The sequence below is a fragment of the Scyliorhinus torazame genome, chromosome 2 (genome assembly GCF_047496885.1).
Source record: "Scyliorhinus torazame isolate Kashiwa2021f chromosome 2, sScyTor2.1, whole genome shotgun sequence".
Lineage (NCBI taxonomy): Eukaryota > Metazoa > Chordata > Chondrichthyes > Carcharhiniformes > Scyliorhinidae > Scyliorhinus > Scyliorhinus torazame.
In genome coordinates, this window is record NC_092708.1 from 175,102,849 (window position 1) to 175,123,959 (window position 21,111).

Consider the following 21,111-nt stretch of genomic DNA (forward strand, 5'->3'; position numbering starts at 1 on the left):
GAAGTAGCAGCAGTACTGACTACCTCTTCAATTCCTTCTGTGGCCCTTGATGATTCCTTTGGAGAAGATTCCAGTTCCAACATTACTGACACACCAAATGGTAACTGGTAGCTGAGATTGAGTCAACCCTCCCCTTTGCAGGGATGGCAGTTTCTCTCCTTCTCAAATGATCAACATGTTTTCTAGTTTCATGGTCCTGTCAGTCTATTGGACATAGGACACTAGCAACAACTCTCCCAGGTAACAATTCTGGTCCTCCACCAAAGTTCCTCATATACACTCAGGGCTTGACCTACCAGCCGCGCCCACTGGAATCAAAATAGGACGCAGATGGTAAATGCCAGGAGAGGCCTCCACTTGACGGCCGCAATGAATCACGCAAACTGATTAGATCTCGCCACAATGGGTGGGTAAAATGGGTTTAAAACACACTTAACAGTGCTGACGTCGGATCTGACCCGTCCCCGGCATCTATTGGCCTCCCCAAGGAGAACCCAGCCGGGCGCCGGTTAGTACTGGTCCACACAAACGTGGGCCAGGCAGAATGGTACCTGGAGGGTCACCAAGGTCTTTGAAGGCCTCTGGGTGGTCAGGCACAGGGCAGGGTGGCACCATGGCTCTCCTACCGGCACCCAGGCACCTTGACACTGCCAGGCTGACATGTTGGCACTACCACCCTGATACTGCTAAGGTGTTCAGGTAACATTGTCTGGTTGGCAGGAGCACTGCCAGGGTGGCAGTGCAGGGTGCCCCAGTACCAGGGTGGCACTGCCAAGGGTCAAGGAATGAGGGGGTCCATGCCCATGAAAGGAGGATGAGAAAGCTAAGGAAGGATGTGCTGGCCTTGGAAAGGATGCAGAGGAAGTTCATTAGAATAATCCCCAGGATGAAGGACTTGTCATACGAGGGGCGGTTGAGGACTCGAGGTCTGTACTCGCTGGAGGTTAGAAGGATGAGGGGAGATCTTATTAACAATGACACAATACTGAGAGGCCGAGATAGAGTAAACGTGGAGAGGATGTTTCCACTTGTAGGAAAAACTTAAACCACAGGGCACAGTCTCAGACTAAAGGTACGATCCTTTAAAACAGAGAAGAGGAGGAATTTCTTCAGTCAGAGGGTGGTGAATCTGTGAAACTCATTGCCGCAGAAGGCTGTGGGGGCCAATTCACTAAGTGTCTTCAAGACAGATATAGATAATTACTTGATTAATAAGGGGATCAGGGATCATGGGGAGAAAGCAGGAGAAAAGTATCAGCCAAGATTGGATGGCGGAGCAGACTCGATGGGCTGAATGGCCTGATTCTGCTCCTATGTCTTATGGCCTTATGAAAACCAGATGAAGAGTGGGGGGGGGGGGGGGGGCGGGGGGGGGGGGGGGGGGTGGTGGCGAAGGGCCTCTGGAAGTTTGGGGGTAATGAAGGGTGAGTCTCCTAAATGGAGGGGGCCTGAAAGAGGGTGTGGGAAGGACTGTAAAAAGGGGCCCTCAGCAACCCCATAGCAGGGTGTGCTCACTTGGGGTTGTGTAGAGTAATGCGCATGTGTGTGGGGGGTGACATTGCCCATGGGAGCAGGGTGTGGGGGACACTCAAGCTCACTTAGAGATTGGGCACCCTTTCAAAATTGGGACCCGATCTCTGACAAGCGGTTTGGTCAGCGGGTTCTGCTCCCCAGTGGTGAATAAAATTCTGAATGTGGGCCAGCCTAGAGAGAAACTCCCCTGGGGCCCCCCCAAAAATAGGTAAGTATGGTTACATAGCAGAGACTCGCTGAAAGAGCAGGGGAGAAACTCCCAGCCTAATCCGCCTGAAACGATACTTGGAAACTTTTCATTGCATCGTACCCTGGGTCTTCTGTTATTATTATTGGCTGTATCGTGGTGGCCTTTCTGTGAGGCTTGCTGACCTCCACCTGCCCCAACAAATTTGAAAAAATGAGGCCAAGCCGGGCCCTGAGATGCCTGCCCATGAACAACTCAGCCAGGGTGGCCCCAGTGATGGTATGTGGGGTTAAATTGTACGAGAGCACGAAATCCGCCAAAGAAAGTTGTAATGGCTGATCAGCCTGGTTTTTTCATTGACGCTTTGAACGTTTGGATAACTCGTTTGGCTAGTCCTTTTCATATGGGGTTGTAGGCGGTTGTCCTTACATGCTGGATCATATTGGACTTAATTAGGAGTTTGAAACACTTCGGCTGAGAAGGCAGTACCAGTGTCGGAGACAATCACCTCGGGTAGGCCGTGAATGGCAAAGACTTAGCACAACATATCCACCATGGTTGCGGCAGTCACCAGCCACCTCGAGTGGGGGTCTGCTACAAAACATCAGACCCAAAAAGGGACGCACAAAGTCGATGTGGAGCCTTGACTATGGGCGCCCCAGCCACTCCCAAAGATAATCAGCCCCTCTCCCCCCATACACACTGTAATCAGCCCCTCTCCTTTACAAACACCATAATCAGCCCCTCTCCTTTGTAGTGATCTCTGTATATGAATATACATGATCGATGTATGTAAATGTAGTACAGTCAATTCAACACTAGATGTCTCACTGTCAGATGGTATAAGAAAGACTTTCCGCTCTTTCTGAGAGAGTGTTCTTCAGGAGCGTGAACAGACAAGACATAGATCAGCTAGAGAGTGAGAAGTTATAAATTATTACATAGTCTAGTTAGTTGGTTATCTTTACTGTATTTTATTTATTTTACTAGTTGAGTATTAAGTACAAAGGACTCACAGAATATTATTTATATTACTCTTTAAATTAGTTCATCTTTAAAAGAAGACTATTGTTATTTTAAAGCAAATTACTGCGGTAACTGGAATCTGAAACCAAAAAGAAAATGCTGGAAAATCTCAGCAGGTTTGGCAGCATCTGAAGGGAGAGAAAAGAGCTGACGTTTCGAGTCCAGATGAACCTTTGTCAAAGCTAAAGACAGAGAAAGTGGGAAATATTTATACTGTGGAGTGAGAATGAAAGATGAGTCATAGCCACAGAAACCAAGGGAAACTGAGTGCTAATAGCCACAGAGGGCAAGGGGAAAGAGAGCTAATGGCAGTCCCCAGAGAGGACAAAAGGTGTAAAAGGCTAGACTGCAGAGAAACTAACATCAGAGCTTAAACTGTGACAGATGCAGATGTGGGGGGAGGGGAAGGAGGAAGCAAAGGGGAGAAAGGGTATCAAAAGGTGGATAAGATGGGGGTGGGGTGGGGGGGTGAATATATATAAAGAAAGACAAGAGAGAAAGAAATAGTGAAAACCAGTTAAAATGAAATGGGATGAAAACAAATGGGTCGAGGTGGGGTGGAGCTGATCATCTGAAGTTGTTGAATTCGATGTTGAGACCGGAAGGTTGTAGCGTGCCTAACCGGAAGGTGAGATGTTGTTCCTCCAGTTTGCATTGAGCTTCACTGGAACATTGTAGCAGGCCAAGGACAGATATGTGGGCATGGGACCAGGGTCTTGTGTTAACTATTGTTTATTTCATCAACTCGGTTGGTTCAAAGAGTAATATATATATTACGTAAAGTAATATAATATCCTCTACACACACTGTAATCAGCCCCTCTCCTCCACATACATTGTAATCAGGCCCTCCCACCCCCACCCATAGTGCAATCAGCCCCTCTCCCCCACCCCACACACTGCAATCAGCCCCTCCCCCCACACACACTATAATCAACCCTCTCCCACCCTCACACATTGTAATCAGCCCCTATCCCACCCACACACACTGTAACCAGGCCTTCTCCTCCACACACTGTAATCAGCGCACTCCACCTACAAATATACTGTAATTAGCTCATCTCCCCTCACATAAATACTGTAATCAACCCCTCTCCCACCCCACACACACTGTAAACAGCCCTTTCCCCCATGCACACTGTAATCAACCTCTCTCCCACCCCACACACACTGTAATCAGCTCCTATCCCACCCACACATAATGTAAACAGCCCTTTCCCCCACACACACTGTAATCAACCTCTCTCCCCCCCCCCACACACTGTAAACAGCCCTTTCCCCCACACACACTGTAATCAGCTCCTCTCCCCCACACACACTGTAATCAGCCCTCTCCCCCACACACACTGTAAACAGCCCTTTCCCCCACACACACTGTAATCAGCTCCTATCCCCCCCCCCCCACACACTGTAATCAGCTCCTCTCCCCCCCCCCCCCCCCCCCACACACACTGTAAACAGCCCTTTCCCCCACACACACTGTAATCAGCTCCTCTCCCCCACACACACTGTAATCACACGTGGTGAACCCAGCTCCATACCCAAACAGTTCAAGCACCTCCATGACGTACCTCCATTCTACTCAAACAAAGGCTTTCTCAGAGTCCAGGGAGACGACCACCTTTGGTGTCCTCTCCCCCGGATGGGATCATTATTATGTTCAGCAGACATTTGATGTTCGCTGTTAGTTGTCTGCCCTTATCAAACTCGGTCTGATCTTCTGCGATCACTTCTGGCAAACAACTCCCCAGAAGCCTCACCAGTCCTTTCGCTAAGATTTTCATGTCAGTATTTAAGAGAGAAGAGTTTGTATAATCCACACTCTGTCGGGTCTTTGTCTCTCTTGGGGACCAATGAGATCGAGGCCTGTGCCAAAGTGGGCGGCAGGGTCCCCTTTGCCAGTGAGTCGTTGAACATCTCCCGCAAGTGCAGGGCCAGTGCTGTGTGTTGTTCTCGGCCTTGCTCTAACCAGATGGCTCTGATGTGTAGTGTTGATCAGAGAACAATGAATCTTGTAAACTAACAAAACTATTTATTTAAGTCTACAATTGGATTTGACACTTATCCCTCAGAACTAACAGTTGGTTGGACACACATTAAACTATACTCATCTAACTCACTAACTCATTAACTCCTCTCTTGCTCTCTCACTATCTTCAGTACCCCTAGCCAGCTCATGCTCCTAACACTTTCTCCAACCTTCTGTTACAGGGTTCAGTGTCATCCCTTATATACTTCTGAAGTTGCTCCCTCTAGTGGCTGTCTGCACACATTTCATTCACCCTTACATTACCTTCACGTATGATAATACCACATCTCCCCTTTTTAGTAAAGGAAAATTACTACACTTTCAGATATTTTTCTGACATCCTTATAGCATGTAATGTAATCAGACATGCAGTAGCAATGCCTACATAATCTATTTTTAGATTCTCATCGTTAAGATAAATGGTGATCGTTAATAACAAATACAGTACAATCATTGTCTTGTCATTACAAATGTTTGAGTGGTGGCTAACAGTGTTTCGTTTTTTAAACTGTTCAAACTTTTTACAGCCCATAACCTTGAGTAAGCACTCAGTCTTTACTACGGTAATGATCACATCACCAACAGATCATCAGTCCAATCAGTCAAATGCTCAAATGGTTGAATCATATTCGTCATCTGATTTGGTCTCTTTCTGTGCGTGTGATATTGCTTTTGTGTTCCCTGTGCCTAACCTATTGGGTATCTGTTTGGTGTCAGCAAGAATCACCACTTCCCGACCATTGAAATGTTATTGTTTTTTGAACTCTGTCCTGTTCTTCCAGACATTGGTGCCATTATTCTTGAACTTCACCTTTGCAACACGCGCCTGTGTGTATTCTACTTTGAATGGTAGTTGTGTTGCACAGACTGTGCTGCAGTCCCTTGTCTTGTCGTCAAGCATAACTGCACGCTCCAACACTTCCCTGCCATGCAAGTGCCATGTGTCATCAAATCATCCAGTGGCATCACTGTCGTACCTCTGACTATTTCCTGTGGTACCCGAACCATTCCTGTTGTGCTCTGGATCAGTTCCTTGATTCCTTATCAATTCAAATCCAACTTGTCTACCATCCATGCCGAGTCCGAGCCCGCCATGGTGCTTGGCGCAGCCGCAGGACACCGCCATTGTGCGCATGCGTAGACTTGAACCAGACGTGCAGGGGCCCGAATCTGCAGCTAAAGCTGCGAGAATCACTCTGGTCCCTGCTAGCCCCCTGAAGGTGAGTGAACCGGCTGATTGTTTTTTATCGGAGACACGGGAGTGAAACGCCAGCCTTTTTACGCCTGTGTGGGGACATAGTCCTGTTTTGGGAGAATCCAGCCCCATGTCTTTTGAGACTTGTGGAACGAAACTGGAGCATCCGGAGGAAACCCACGCAGACACAGGGAGAACGTGCAGACTCCGCACAGACAGTGACCCAAGCTCGGAATCAAACCTGGGTCCCTGGCGCAGTGAAGCAGCAGTGTTAACGCATTGTGCTATATTGCCACCAAAACATCAGTTATTAAAGCCCCAATTGTTGTAGAATTGAGGAAATGTTGTAAAATCTGATTACATTGGTTTACCAGGTATTATTTAATTGCTGACCTGATGTGTATTTCCTTTTCCAGTTCTACCAATGGAAATGAGTGAGAGAGACATCGTGTTCCTTATTGATGGATCAGACAATGTTGGAGACGCAAATTTACCTTTTGTCCGTGATTTTATGACAAGAATAATTCAGAACCTGGCCATTGGAAGTGACAAGGTGCGAGTAGGTCTGGCACAGTACAGCGATGACACCGAGGCTGAGTTCTATCTGAAAACGTATTCATCAGAAGTTGAACTTCTGTCTCATATCAGAAGTCTCAGACTGATCGGGGGATCAACGGCTAACACTGGTTCAGCGTTGGACTTTGCCATTAAATATTATTTTACTAGTTCTGCAGGAAGTCGAATAAAAGAAAATGTTCCTCAGTTTTTGGTGCTTGTTACTGGGGGAAGATCCAGTGATGATGTGGAAGCACCGGCAGATGCACTGAAGCGAGCTGCAGTAATGACCTTCGCTGTTGGAGTCAAACATATGGACCCAGCTCAGCTGGAAGAGATTGCAATTGACCCAAGTTTGATCTTCAGTGTAAAGGAATTCCACTCTCTGTCTGATATACACAATCAGATGATAATACCATTGACAACGCTGACCGTTCCAACAGTAATTATTGAAGAACCAACAATAAAACCTGAAGAGGAACCTGTTGCTCCTACAGAAGGTATCGTAATTTAGCTTAATGTCTTTTCGGTTATTCCTAAAATCCAAATCAGTTTAGTACATTTATAAATAATTTTTTGCACACTTGTGACATTATTCCCAGCCCTGTGAAAAATCTCATACATGACTGGAAATGTAGGGTTCAGTTGCGGTGTGGGTTCAGCGATTTGTCCCTGACTTTGGGACATTGCAGTGCTCCTTGTCATGTTGCATTGCAGAATCCACATTCCTGTGCTGCTCTTCTTGATGGGCTGAATGGCCTCCTTCTGCACTGGAGTAATTCTATTATTCTATGATACTCCAGGACCCTTCACAATAACTCACAGATCCTCTTTAACAACCCACCTGAGAATATAGAGACAGATTTCAAAGCTGTGCAGGCTCGGTGGATTGACCATGATTAATCTGGGGGGCCTGGGGATAGGGCGAGAAGTGGGCCTAGGTAGGGTGCTCGTGCAGAGGGTCGGCACAGACTGGTTAGGCCGAATGGCCTCCTTCTGTACTGTAGGGTTTCTTCTTTGGATTTTGCAGAATCAATTAATTGTTACAGCGCAGAAGGAGGCCATTTGTCCCATCTGGTCTGTATATTATGATATAGTGTCCCTGGTACAGAGTTTGAAATACTCCTTCATCAGTCTGCATGTCTGTCATGCTGATTAGTAATTTGTGTAAAGGATATGCTTTCCTTCATTTTGTCTCAGTTATGTGCTCAATATTCCACTCAATGCCCCTCTTTATGAAGGTCAACATGGGGAGTACCAATTACGCGATTTTCCCCACGTACCAACTTTCTGCCTCTTTCTGCTCTCACTCTTTAATGCTCGGCAAGCTTCTCTGAGCACATAAACTGACACTTGACGAAACATAGGGGGCAATTTTCAGTTCACGTTATCGTTATCGAGAACGCCGACATGGGCACAAAATACAGTGGGAATCGGAAATTGCAGATAGAATCGTAGAATCCCTACAGTGCAGAAAGAGGCCACTCAGCCTATCGAGTCTGCTACAACCCTCTGAAAAAGCACTAGTCCAAGGCCCCACTCTCCCAACTTATCCCCGTAATCCCACCTAACCTGCACATCAATGGACACTAAGGGGCAATTTACCATGACTATTCCACCTAACCTGCACATCATTGGACTGTGGGAGGAAACTGGAGCACCCGGAGGAATTCCACGCAAATATGGGGAGAATGCACAAACTCCACGCAGACACGGCTGGAATTGAACCCGTGTCTTTGGCGCTGTGAGGCAGCAGGGCTAACCACTGTGCCACCATGCCACTCAACTGTTTCTGAGGTAGAGCAGCGGCTGGTGTAATGTCTCCTCGGGGACAAAGTGTACCCACTCAGGAGGCAGCTGATGACGCCAGTGTGGAGGCCGCAAAAACCCTTGGGACTCGGTTCATCGAACCTCATGTGTCAATAATGCTCTGGTCGAGCAGGCGATTTGTGGAGCATGGTGCCATGACATGACAATATGCAGAATTAAGGGCAGCACGGTAGCATAGTGGATAGCACAATTGCTTCACAGCTCCAGGGTCCCAGGTTCGATTCCGGCTTGGGTCACTGTCTGTGAGGAGTCTGCACGTCCTCCCCGTGTGTGCGTGGGTTTCCTCTGGGTTCTCCGGTTTCCTCCCACAGTCCAAAGATCTGCAGGTTAGGTGGATTGGCCATGATAAATTGCCCTTAGTGTCCAAAATTGTCCTTAGTGTTGGATGGGGTTACTGGGTTATGGGGATAGGGTGGAGGTGTGGGCTTGGGTAGGGTGCTCTTTCCAAGAGCTGGTGCAGACTCGATGGGCCGAATGGCCTCCTTCTGCCCTGTAAATTCTATGAGGATCTGTATGGGCAGGATCTGTATGGGTTATCAAAGTGATTTTTAATACAAGTGCACTATTACAATGATGACTTATCTCTACCCGTGCCTAGGTTTACCTGTGCCCACTCGGTGTCTGTAGTTTCTTACTCTTATTCATCCTCTCGCTATGTCTATGTGTATTGCCAGGATCCACAGCTGAGGTTGAGGCGGCCTGCTGTCTTCCATGCCCTGTTGCCTGAGATGTCTTTGGTGGGTGACCCGTGGGGAACCTGGACCTTGAGGGTTTGGCCTACTTTCAGATTCTCTGGGTGTGCAGTGAGTGCTGCCCTCTTCGATATGCGGAGCTGGCGGTGTGTTGCTCACAGGGAGGGAGTGACACCCCTAGGGTCTCATGGGTGCAAGGCCCTGGGTTACGCTCCTGTCAATCCCTTTCACTTTGGGTGCCTGAGGGCAGTGTTAAATCACAACAGTAATTTATTTAACTGAGAAGAATTTATAGACAGATCAGTACAAACTATTATACAGACTTACTTCCCAAGACTTTGAAGCCTACTTTGACCAAACCCCAACAGCTATGTCCATGCCTAAACACCTGATTGGCTACTGTTCATGCACGCCATTCCCGTAGCTGGTCATGTGGCCCACAAAGGATCGGCCCTTAAAGGAGACCAACTTGTACATTCCTCCCACCTTAAGTTCCTTTACAGATTCCTGGAAGACAAAAACAGAAAAAGTCTTATTAACAGTTATGTACAGACAAAGAGATTATAGTGAGGGAACTCAAAACAAAGTTCAGAAGGTAAGTCTATCAGGTGACTTGCTAACTTTTGCCAAACATCTCAACTTGGCAACTGGATTTTTCAGGTTGGAGGCATCCGAGTCTCCAGCATGTGCAGGCAAATTGGGGGAGTCTGAAGTAGCAGCAGTACTGACTACCTCTTCAATTCCTTCTGTGGCCCTTGATGATTCCTCTGGAGAAGATCCCAGTTCCAACACTACTGACACACCAAATGGTAACTGGTAGCTGAGATTGAGACAACCCTCCCCTTTGCAGGGATGGCAGTTTCTCTCCTTCTCAAATGATCAACATGTTTTCTAGTTTCATGGTCCTGTCAGTCTATAGGACATAGGACACTGGCAACAACTCTCCCAGGTAACCATTCTGGTCCTCCACCAAAGTTCCTCATATACACTCATATACACAGAATCAAAATAGGAGAGATGGTAAATGCCAGGAGAGGCCTCCCCAGATCCCTGACGGCTGCAATGAATCAAGCAAACTGATTAGATCTCGACACAATGTGTTGGGTAAATGGGTTTAAGAACACACTTAACAGTGCTGACGCCAGATCTAACCCGTCCCCGGCATCTATTGGCCTCCCCAAGGAGAACCCAGCCGGGCGCCGGTTAGTACTGGTCCACACAAACGTGGGCCAGGCGGAATGGTACCTGGAGGGTCACCAAGGTCTTTGAAGGCCTCTGGGTGGTCAGACACAGGGCAGGGTGGCACCTTGGCTCTCCCACTGGCACCCAGGCACCTTGACATTGCCAGGCTGACAGCTTGGCACTGCCACCTTGATACTCTAAGGTGCTCGGGTGACATTGCCTGGTTGGCAGGAGCACTGCCAGTGTAGCAGTGCAGGGTGCTCCAGTACCAGGGTGGCACTGCTAAGGGTCAAGGAGTGAGGGGGTCCATGCCCATGAAAGGGGGATGAGAAAGCTAAGGAAGAATGTGCTGGCCTTGGAGAGGGTCCAGAGGAGGTTCATTGGAATAATCCCCAGGATGAAGGACTTGTCATACGAGGGGCGGTTGAGGACTCTGGGTCTGTACTCGCTGGAGGTTAGAAGGATGAGGGGAGATTTTATTAACAATGACACAACACTGAGAGGCCAAGATAGAGTAAACGTGGAGAGGATGTTTCCACTTGTAGGAAAAACTTAAACCACAGGGCACAGTCTCAGACTAAAGGTACGATCCTTTAAAACAGAGATGAGGAGGAATTTCTTCAGCCAGAGGGTGGTGAATCTGTGAAACTCATTGCCACAGAAGGCTGTGGGGGCCAATTCACTAAGTGTCTTCAAGACAGATATAGATAATTACTTGATTAATAAGGTGATCAGGGGTCATGGGGAGAAAGCAGGAGAAAAATATCAGCCAAGATTGGATGGTGGAGCAGACTCGATGGGCTGAATGGCCTAATTCTGCTCCTCTGTCTTATGGTCTTATGAAAACCAGATGAAGTGTGGGGGCGGAGGGGGTTAGGGTGGCGGTGAAGGGCAGGTATGAACGGGCCTCTGGAAGTTTGGGGGTAATGAACGATGAGTCGCCTGAAAGAGGGTGTGGGAAGGACTGTAAAAAGGGTCCCTCAGCAACCCCATAGCAGGGTGTCCTCACTTGGGGGTGTGTAAAGTAATGCACATGTGTGTGGGGGGTGTCATTGCTCATGGGAGCAGGGTGTGGGGGACACTCAAGCTCACTTAGAGATCGGGCACCCTTTCAAAATTGGGACCCGATCTCTGAGGAGCGGTTTGGTCAGCGGGTTCTGCTCCCCAGTGATGAATAAGATTCTGAGTGTGGGCCAGCCTGGAGAGAAGCTCCCCTGGGGCCCCCCAAAAAATGGGTAAGTATGGTTACATAGCAGAGACTCGCTAACAGAGCAGGGGAGAAACTCCCAGCCTAATCCGCCTGAAACGACACTTAGAAACTTTTCATTACATCATACCCTGGGTCTTCTGTTATTATTATTGGCTGTATCGTGGTGGCCTTTCTGTGAGGCTTGCTGGCATCCACCTGCCCCAACAAATTTAGAAAAATGAGGCCAAGCCGGGCCCTGAGATGCCTGCCCATGAACAACACAGCCAGGGTGGCCCCAGTGATGGTATGTGGGGTTAAATTGTTCGAGAGCACGAAGGCCGCCAAACAAAGTTGTAATGGCTGATCAGCCTGGTTTTTTCATTGACGCTTTGAACGTTTGGATAACTCTTTTGGCTAGTGCTTTTGATGTGGGGTTGTAGGCGGTTGTCCTTACGTGCTGGATCATATTGGACTTAATTAGGAGTTTGAAACACTTCGGCTGTGAAGGCAGTACCATTGCCTGAGACAACCACCTCGGGTAGGCCGTGAATGGCAAAGACTTAGCACAACATATCCACCATGGTTGTGGCAGTCACCAGCCACCTCGAGTGGGGGTCTGCTACAAAACATCAGACCCAAAAAGGGATGCACAAAGTCGATGTGGAGCCTTGTCTATGGGCGCCCCAGCCACTCCCAAAGATAATCAGCCCCTCTCCCCCCACACACACTGTAAACAGCCCCTCTCCTTTACAAACACCATAATCAGCCCCTCTCCTCTGTAGTGATCTCTGTATATGAATATACATGATCGATGTATGTAAATGTAGTACAGTCAATTCAACACTAGATGTCTCACTGTCAGATGGTATAAGAAAGACTTTCTGCTCTTTCTGAGAGAGTGTTCTTCAGGAGCGTGAACAGACAAGACATAGATCAGCTAGAGAGTGAGAAGTTATAAGTTATTTCATTATTACATTGTCTAGTTAGTTGGTTATCTTTACTGTATTTTATTTATTTTACTAGTTGAGTATTAAGTACAAAGGACTCACAGAATATTATTTATATTACTCTTTAAATTAGTTCATCTTTAAAAGAAGCAAATTATTTAAAATCAAATGACTGCGGATGCAGGAATCTGAAACCAAAATGAAAATGCTGGAAAATCTCAGCAGGTTTGGCAGCATCTGTAGGGAGAGAAAAGAGGTAATGTTTCGAGTCCAGATGAACCTTTGTCAAAGCTAAAGACAGAGAAAGTGGGAAATATTTATACTGTGGAGTGAGAATGAAAGATGAGTCATAGCCACAGAAACCAAGGGAAACTGAGTGCTAATAGCCACAGAGGGCAAGGGGAAAGAGAGCTAATGGCAGTCCCCAGAGAGGACAAAAGGTGTAAAAGGCTAGACTGCAGAGAAACTAACATCAGAGCTTAAACTGTGACAGATGCAGATGTGGGGGGAGGGGAAGGAGGAAGCAAAGGGGAGAAAGGGTATCAAAAGGTGGATAAGATGGGGGTGGGGTGGGGGGGTGAATATATATAAAGGAAGACAAGAGAGAAAGAAATAGTGAAAACCAGTTAAAATGAAATGGGATGAAAACAAATGGGTCGAGGTGGGGTGGAGCTGATCATCTGAAGTTGTTGAATTCGATGTTGAGACCGGAAGGTTGTAGCGTGCCTAACCGGAAGATGAGATGTTGTTCCTCCAGTTTGCGTTGAGCTTCACTGGAACATTGTAGCAGGCCAAGGACGATATGTGGGCATGGGACCAGGGTCTTGTGGTAACTATTCTTTATTTCATCAACTCGGCTGGTTTAAAGAGTAATATATAATATAACATCCTCCGCACACACTCTAATCAGCCCCTCTCCTCCACACACATTGTAATCAGACCCCGCCCCCCCCAATGGTGCAATCAGCCCCTCTCTGCCACCCCACGCACTGTAATCAGCCCGTATCCCACCCCCACACACTGTAATCAGCCCCTATCCCACCCACACACACTGTAACCAGGCCTTCTCCTCCACACACTGTAATCAGCGCCCTCCACCTACAAGTATACTGTAATTAGCTCATCTCTCCTCACATAAATACTGTAATCAACCTCTCTCCCACCCCACACACACTGTAATCAGCTCCTATCCCACCCACACACACTGTAAACAGCCCTTTCCCCCACACACACTGTAATCAGCTCCTCTCCCCCACACACACTGTAATCAGCTCCTCTCCCCCCCCCACACACACTGTAAACAGCTCCTCTCCCCCCCCCCCCCCCACACACTGTAAACAGCCCTTTCCCCCACACACACTGTAAACAGCCCTTTCCCCCATGCACACTGTAATCAACCTCTCTCCCCCCCCCCCACACACACTGTAAACAGCCCTTTCCCCCACACACACTGTAAACAGCCCTTTCCCCCATGCACACTGTAATCAACCTCTCTCCCCCCCCCCACACACACTGTAAACAGCCCTTTCCCCCACACACACTGTAAACAGCCCTTTCCCCCATGCACACTGTAATCAACCTCTCTCCCCCCCCCCACACACACTGTACACAGCTCCTCTCCCCCACACACACTGTAAACAGCCCTTTCCCCCACACACACTGTAAACAGCCCTTTCCCCCATGAACACTGTAATCAACCTCTCTCCCACCCCACACACACTGTAATCAGCTCCTCTCTCCCACCCCACACACACTGTAATCAGCTCCTCTTCCCCCCCCCCCCCCACACACACTGTAAACAGCTCCTCTCCCCCACACACACTGTAATCAGCCCTTTCCCCCATACACACTGTAATCAGCTCCTCTCCCCCACACACACTGTAATCAGCTCCTCTCCCCCACACACACTGTAAACAGCCCTTTCCCCCATACACACTGTAATCAGCTCCTCTCCCCCACACACACTGTAATCAGCCCTTTCCCCCATACACACTGTAATCAGCTCCTCTCCCCCACACACACTGTAATCAGCTCCTCTCCCCCACACACACTGTAATCAGCTCCTCTCCCCCACACACACTGTAAACAGCCCTTTCCCCCATACACACTGTAATCAGCTCCTCTCCCCCACACACACTGTAATCAGCTCCTCTCCCCCACACACTGTAATCAGCTCCTCTCCCCCACACACACTGTAAACAGCCCTTTCCCCCACACACACTGTAATCAACCTCTCTCCCACCCCACACACACTGTAATCAGCTCCTCCCCCCCCCCCACACACACACTGTAAACAGCTCCTCTCCCCCACACACACTGTAATCAGCTCCTCTCCCCCACACACACTGTAATCAGCTCCTATCCCACCCACACACACTGTAAACAGCCCTTTCCCCCATACACACTGTAATCAGCTCCTCTCCTCCACACACACTGTAATCAGCTCCTCTCCCCCCCCCCCCCACACACACTGTAAACAGCTCCTCTCCCCCATACACACTGTAATCAGCTCCTCTCCCCCCCCACACACTGTAAACAGCCCTTTCCCCCACACACACTGTAAACAGCCCTTTCCCCCATGCACACTGTAATCAACCTCTCTCCCACCCCACACACACTGTAGTCAGCTCCTCTCTCCCCCCCCCACACACACTGTAAACAGCTCCTCTCCCCCACACACACTGTAATCAGCTCCTATCCCACCCACACACACTGTAAACAGCCCTTTCCCCCATACACACTGTAATCAGCTCCTCTCCCCCACACACACTGTAAACAGCTCCTCTCCCCCACACACACTGTAATCAGCTCCTCTCCCCCACACACACTGTAATCAGCTCCTCTCCCCCACACACACTGTAAACAGCTCCTCTCCCCCACACACACTGTAATCAGCTCCTCTCCCCCACACACACTGTAATCAGCTCCTATCCCACCCACACACACTGTAAACAGCCTATTCCCCCATACACACTGTAATCAGCTCCTCTCCCCCACACACACTGTAAACAGCTCCTCTCCCCCACACACACTGTAATCAGCTCCTCTCCCCCACACACACTGTAATCAGCTCCTATCCCACCCACACACACACTGTAAACAGCCCTTTCCCCCATACACACTGTAATCAGCTCCTCTCCCCCCCCCACACACACTGTAAACAGCTCCTCTCCCCCCTCCCCACACACACTGTAAACAGCTCCTCTCCCCCTCACACACTGTAATCAGCTCCTCTCCCCCCCCCCACACACACTGTAAACAGCTCCTCTTCCCCCCCCCCACACACACACTGTAATCAGCTCCTCTCCCCCCCCCCACACACACTGTAAACAGCTCCTCTCCCCCACACACACTGTAAACAGCTCCTCTCCCCCACACACACTGTAATCACACGTGGTGAACCCTGCTCCAAACCCAAACAGTTCAAGCACCTCCATGACGTACCTCCATTCTACTCAAACAAAGGCTTTCTCAGAGTCCAGGGAGACGACCACCTTTGGTGTCCTCTCCCCCGGATGGGATCATTATTATGTTCAGCAGACATTTGATGTTCGCTGTTAGTTGTCTGCCCTTATCAAACTCGGTCTGATCTTCTGCGATCACTTCTGGCAAACAACTCCCCAGAAGCCTCACCAGTCCTTTCGCTAAGATTTTCATGTCATTATTTAAGAGAGAAGAGTTTGTATAATCCACACTCTGTCGGGTCTTTGTCCCTCTTGGGGACCAATGAGATCGAGGCCTGTGCCAAAGTGGGCGGCAGGGTCCCCTTTGCCAGTGAGTCGTTGAACATCTCCCGCAAGTGCAGGGCCAGTGCTGTGTGTTGTTCTCGGCCTTGCTCTAACCAGATGGCTCTGATGTGTAGTGTTGATCAGAGAACAACGAATCTTGTAAACTAACAAAACTATTTATTTAACTCTACAATTGGATTTGACACTTATCCCTCAGAACTAACAGTTGGTTAGACACACATTAAACTATACTCATCTAACTCACTAACTCATTAACTCCTCTCTTGCTCTCTCACTATCTTCAGTACCCCTAGCCAGCTCATGCTCCTAACACTTTCTCCAACCTTCTGTTACAGGGTTCAGTGTCATCCCTTATATACTTCTGAAGTTGCTCCCTCTAGTGGCTGTCTGCACACATTTCATTCACCCTTACATTACCTTCACGTATGATAATACCACATCTCCCCTTTTTAGTAAAGGAAAATTACTACACTTTCAGATATTTTTCTGACATCCTTATAGCATGTAATGTAATCAGACATGCAGTAGCAATGCCTACATAATCTATTTTTAGATTCTCATCGTTAAGATAAATGGTGATCGTTAATAACAAATACAGTACAATCATTGTCTTGTCATTACAAATGTTTGAGTGGTGGCTAACAGTGTTTCGTTTTTTAAACTGTTCAAACTTTTTACAGCCCATAACCTTGAGTAAGCACTCAGTCTTTACTACGGTAATGATCACATCACCAACAGATCATCAGTCCAATCAGTCAAATGCTCAAATGGTTGAATCATATTCGTCATCTGATTTGGTCTCTTTCTGTGCGTGTGATATTGCTTTTGTGTTCCCTGTGCCTAACCTATTGGGTATCTGTTTGGTGTCAGCAAGAATCACCACTTCCCGACCATTGAAATGTTATTGTTTTTTGAACTCTGTCCTGTTCTTCCAGACATTGGTGCCATTATTCTTGAACTTCACCTTTGCAACACGCGCCTGTGTGTATTCTACTTTGAATGGTAGTTGTGTTGCACAGACTGTGCTGCAGTCCCTTGTCTTGTCGTCAAGCATAACTGCACGCTCCAACACTTCCCTGCCATGCAAGTGCCATGTGTCATCAAATCATCCAGTGGCATCACTGTCGTACCTCTGACTATTTCCTGTGGTACCCGAACCATTCCTGTTGTGCTCTGGATCAGTTCCTTGATTCCTTATCAATTCAAATCCAACTTGTCTACCATCCATGCCCTCAGTGTTCTCTGATGTACCGTCAAGCTCTGTAACATCAGTTCCTGTCGGATGTACAAGTGTCTGCTCGAACTCTTGGTGTTCCACGTCTGGAACCAACATGTCTAAGAAGTCTTCATCTCCTTGACGGCTGTTTTTCATTGCTGTAATCTCTAGTGACCTGTTACTATAACACTACTATCATCAGCCTTTGTACAATCCTGTATCAATGCCACTAGTTATCGCTACTTCAGTAGTAGCAAATAACGTGTCTTGACCTTCCTAGTCCTCTTCACGTTGCTCATCATCCGATTCCTCATCGGTGTCTCTGCTGTAACCTGCAGCGGTTAGACTTTCCCAGTCTTCATCTGCCGGCTCTTCAAATAAACATGCTAGACTTTCCCAGTCTTCTTTTTTTAAAATATATTTTATTGAAAATTTTTTCGATCACAATTTTTTCCCTTTACAAATCAAACATAACAGTAAAGAAAATTTAACAATAAACAAATGGCTAATCAACATGGTAATCTAATCGTTTAACATAAACTAAAACTTTCCACCCCCCCCCCCCCCCCCTCCCCCCTGGGTTGCTGCTGCTGGTCATCTGTCTTCCCTCTAACGTTCCCCTAGGTAGTCGAGGAATGGTTGCCACCGCCTGGTGAACCCTTGAGCCAATCCTCTCAGCGCAAACTTTATCTGCTCCAGTTTTATGAACCCCGCCATATCGTTTACCCAGGCCTCCAGTCCGGGGGGTTTCGCCTCCTTCCACATGTGTAGAATCCTACGCCGGGCTACTGGGGACGCAAAGGCCACAACGTCGGCCTCTTTCGCCTCCTGCATCCCCGGCTCATCCGCAACTCCAAATAAAGCTAGCCCCCAGCCTGGTTTGACCCGGGCCTTCACCACCTTGGAAATCACTCCCGTCACTCCCTTCCAATACCCCTCCAGTGCCGGGCACGACCAAAACATATGTGCGTGGTTTGCCGGGCCTCAGCCGCACCTCCCACACTTGTCCTCCACTCCGAAGAACCTGCTCAGTCTTTCTCCCATTATGTGTGCTCTATGTAGCACCTTGAATTGAATCAGGCTAAGCCTGGCGCACGAGGAAGAGGAATTTTTCCTGCTTAGGGCATCAGCCCACATACCCTCTTCTATCTCCTCCCCTAGCTCTTCTTCCCACTTTCCTTTTAATTCGCCCACCAACTCCTCCCACTCTACCCTCATCTCTCGGTATATCTCTGACACCTTGCCCTCTCCGACCCACACCCCCGAAAGCACTCTGTCCTGAATCCCCTGTGCCGGGAGCAGCGGAAATTCCCTCACCTGTTGTCTTGTGAACGCCCTCACCTGCATATATCTAAGGAAGTTTCCCCGGGGCAACTTATACTTTTCCTCCAATGCTCCCAAGCTCGCAAACGTCCCATCTATAAATAAATCTCCCACCTTCCTAATTCCCAACTGGTGCCAGCTCTGAAATCCTCCATCCATTCTTCCTGGGGCAAACCTATGGTTGTTCCTGATTGGGGACCCCACCAGGGCTCCCCGCACACCTCTCTGTCGCCTCCATTGTCCCCAAATATTCAATGTTGCCGCCACCACCGGGTTCGTGGTAAACTTTTTTGGTGAGAGCGGTAGCGGCGCCGTCACCAGCGCCTCTAAGCTCGTCCCTTTACAGGATTTTCTCTCCAGTCTTTTCCACGCTGCTCCCTCTCCCTCCATCATCCATTTACGAATCATCGCCACATTGGCAGCCCAATATTAGTCGCCCAAATTCGATAGCGCCAATCCTCCTCTGTCCCTGCTACGTTGTAGGAACCCCCTCCTTACCCTCGGGACTTTCCCTGCCCACACGAAGCTCGTGATGCTCCTGTCTATTTTTTTAAAAAAGGTCTTAGTGATTAGTATAGAGAGACATTGAAATACAAATAAGAACCTCGGGAGGACCATCATCTTAATTGCCTGCACTCTGCCCGCCAACGACAGAGGCTGCATGTCCCACCTCTTGAAGTCCTCCTCCATTTGTTCTACCAATCGTGTCAGATTAAGTCTGTGTAAGGTTCCCCAGCTCCTAGCTATCTGAATCCCCAGGTATCGGAAGTTTCTTTCCACTTTCCTTAGAGGCAGGCCTTCTATCTCTCTACTGTGGTCCCCTGGGTGTATCACGAATAGTTCACTCTTCCCCATGTTAAGCCTATATCCCGAGAAATTTCCGAACTCCCTCAATATCTGCATGACCTCTATCATCCCCCCCACTGGGTCCGACACATACAACAGTAGGTCATCCGCGTATAGTGAGACTCGATGTTCTTCTCCCCCTCTAATCACCCCTCTCCATTTCCTGGAGTCTCTCAACGCCATGGCCAGAGGTTCAATTGCCAACGCGAACAACAGTGGAGATAGCGGGCATCCCTGTCTTGTTCCCCTATATAGTCGGAAATACTCCGATCTTTGCCGACCCGTGACTACACTTGCCGTTGGGGCCCCATAAAGAAGTTTGACCCAGCTAATAAACCCGTTCCCGAACCCAAACCTCCTTAACACCTCCCATAGGTACTCCCACTCCACCCTATCAAATGCCTTCTCTGCATCCATTGCCGCCACTATCTCTGCCTCCCCCTCCACTGGGGGCATCATTATCACCCCTAATAGTCGTCGCACGTTGACATTCAGTTGTCTCCCCTTTACGAACCCTGTCTGGTCTTCGTGCACCACCCCCGGGACACAGTCCTCTATCCTCGATGCCAGTACCTTTGCCAGCAATTTGGCGTCCACATTCAATAATGAAATAGGTCTATAGGACCCGCACTGCAATATTAGCGATATCGTCGCCTCCGACATTGTCGGGGGTAAAGTCCCTCCTTCCCTGGCCTCATTGAACGTCCTCACCAACAACGGGGCCAACAAGTCCACGTATTTTCTATAAAATTCCACCGGGAACCCGTCTGGTCCCGGAGCCTTCCCTGCTTGCATGTTCCCCAGCCCCTTAATAACCTCGTCCACCCCAATCGGTGCCCCCAGGCCTTCCACCTCCTGCTCCTCCACCCCCGGGAACCTCAATTGATCCAGGAACTGCCGCATCCCCTCCTCTCCCTCTGGGGGTTGGGACCTATACAGTCCCTCATAAAAGGTCTTGAACACCTCGTTTATCTTCCCTGCTCTTCGCACCGTGGCTCCCTTTTTGTCTCTAATTCCCCCTATCTCCCTCGCCGCTGTCCTCTTTCGCAACTGATGAGCCAGCAGGCGACTAGCCTTTTCCCCATTTTCATACCTCCTCCCCTGTGCCTTCCTCCACAGCACCTCCGCCTTTCTGGTGGTCAAGAGGTCAAACTCCGTCTGGAGTCGTCTCCTCTCCCTGTACAGTCCCTCCTCCGGGGTCTCTGCAAATTCCCTGTCCACCCTTAAAATCTCCCCCAGTAATCTTTCCCTTTCCTTGGCCTCTGTTTTCCCTTTGTGGGCCCCAATGGATATCAGCTCTCCTCTGACCATCGCTTTTAGTGCTTCCCATACCACTCCCACACGGACCTCCCCGTCGTCATTGGCCTCCAGGTACCTCTCAATACACCCCCGCACTCTTCCACACACTCCCTCGTCCGCCATCAATCCCACATCTAATCGCCAGAGTGCTCTCTGCTCCCTTTCCTCTCCTAGTTCCAGGTCCACCCAGTGTGGGGCATGGTCCGAAACCGCTATGGCTGAGTACTCAGCTTCTTCCACCCTTGAGATCAACGACCTTCCCAGAACAAAAAAATCTATCCGGGAGTACACTTTATGGACATGGGAGAAGAAGG

The 21,111-nt window shown here is 48.8% G+C and overlaps 1 protein-coding gene across 2 annotated transcripts in view; it reads left to right on the forward strand.

Annotated features, from left to right (window-relative positions):
* Positions 1 to 21,111, forward strand: part of LOC140393912 (uncharacterized) — a 428,933-nt gene that overhangs the window by 229,299 nt on the left and 178,523 nt on the right. For both annotated transcript variants that reach the window (XM_072480540.1, XM_072480549.1), the window contains exon 9: positions 6,386 to 7,024. In XM_072480540.1, coding sequence (XP_072336641.1) covers positions 6,386 to 7,024 — 639 coding nt within the window. The remainder of the gene's footprint in view (positions 1 to 6,385; positions 7,025 to 21,111) is intronic.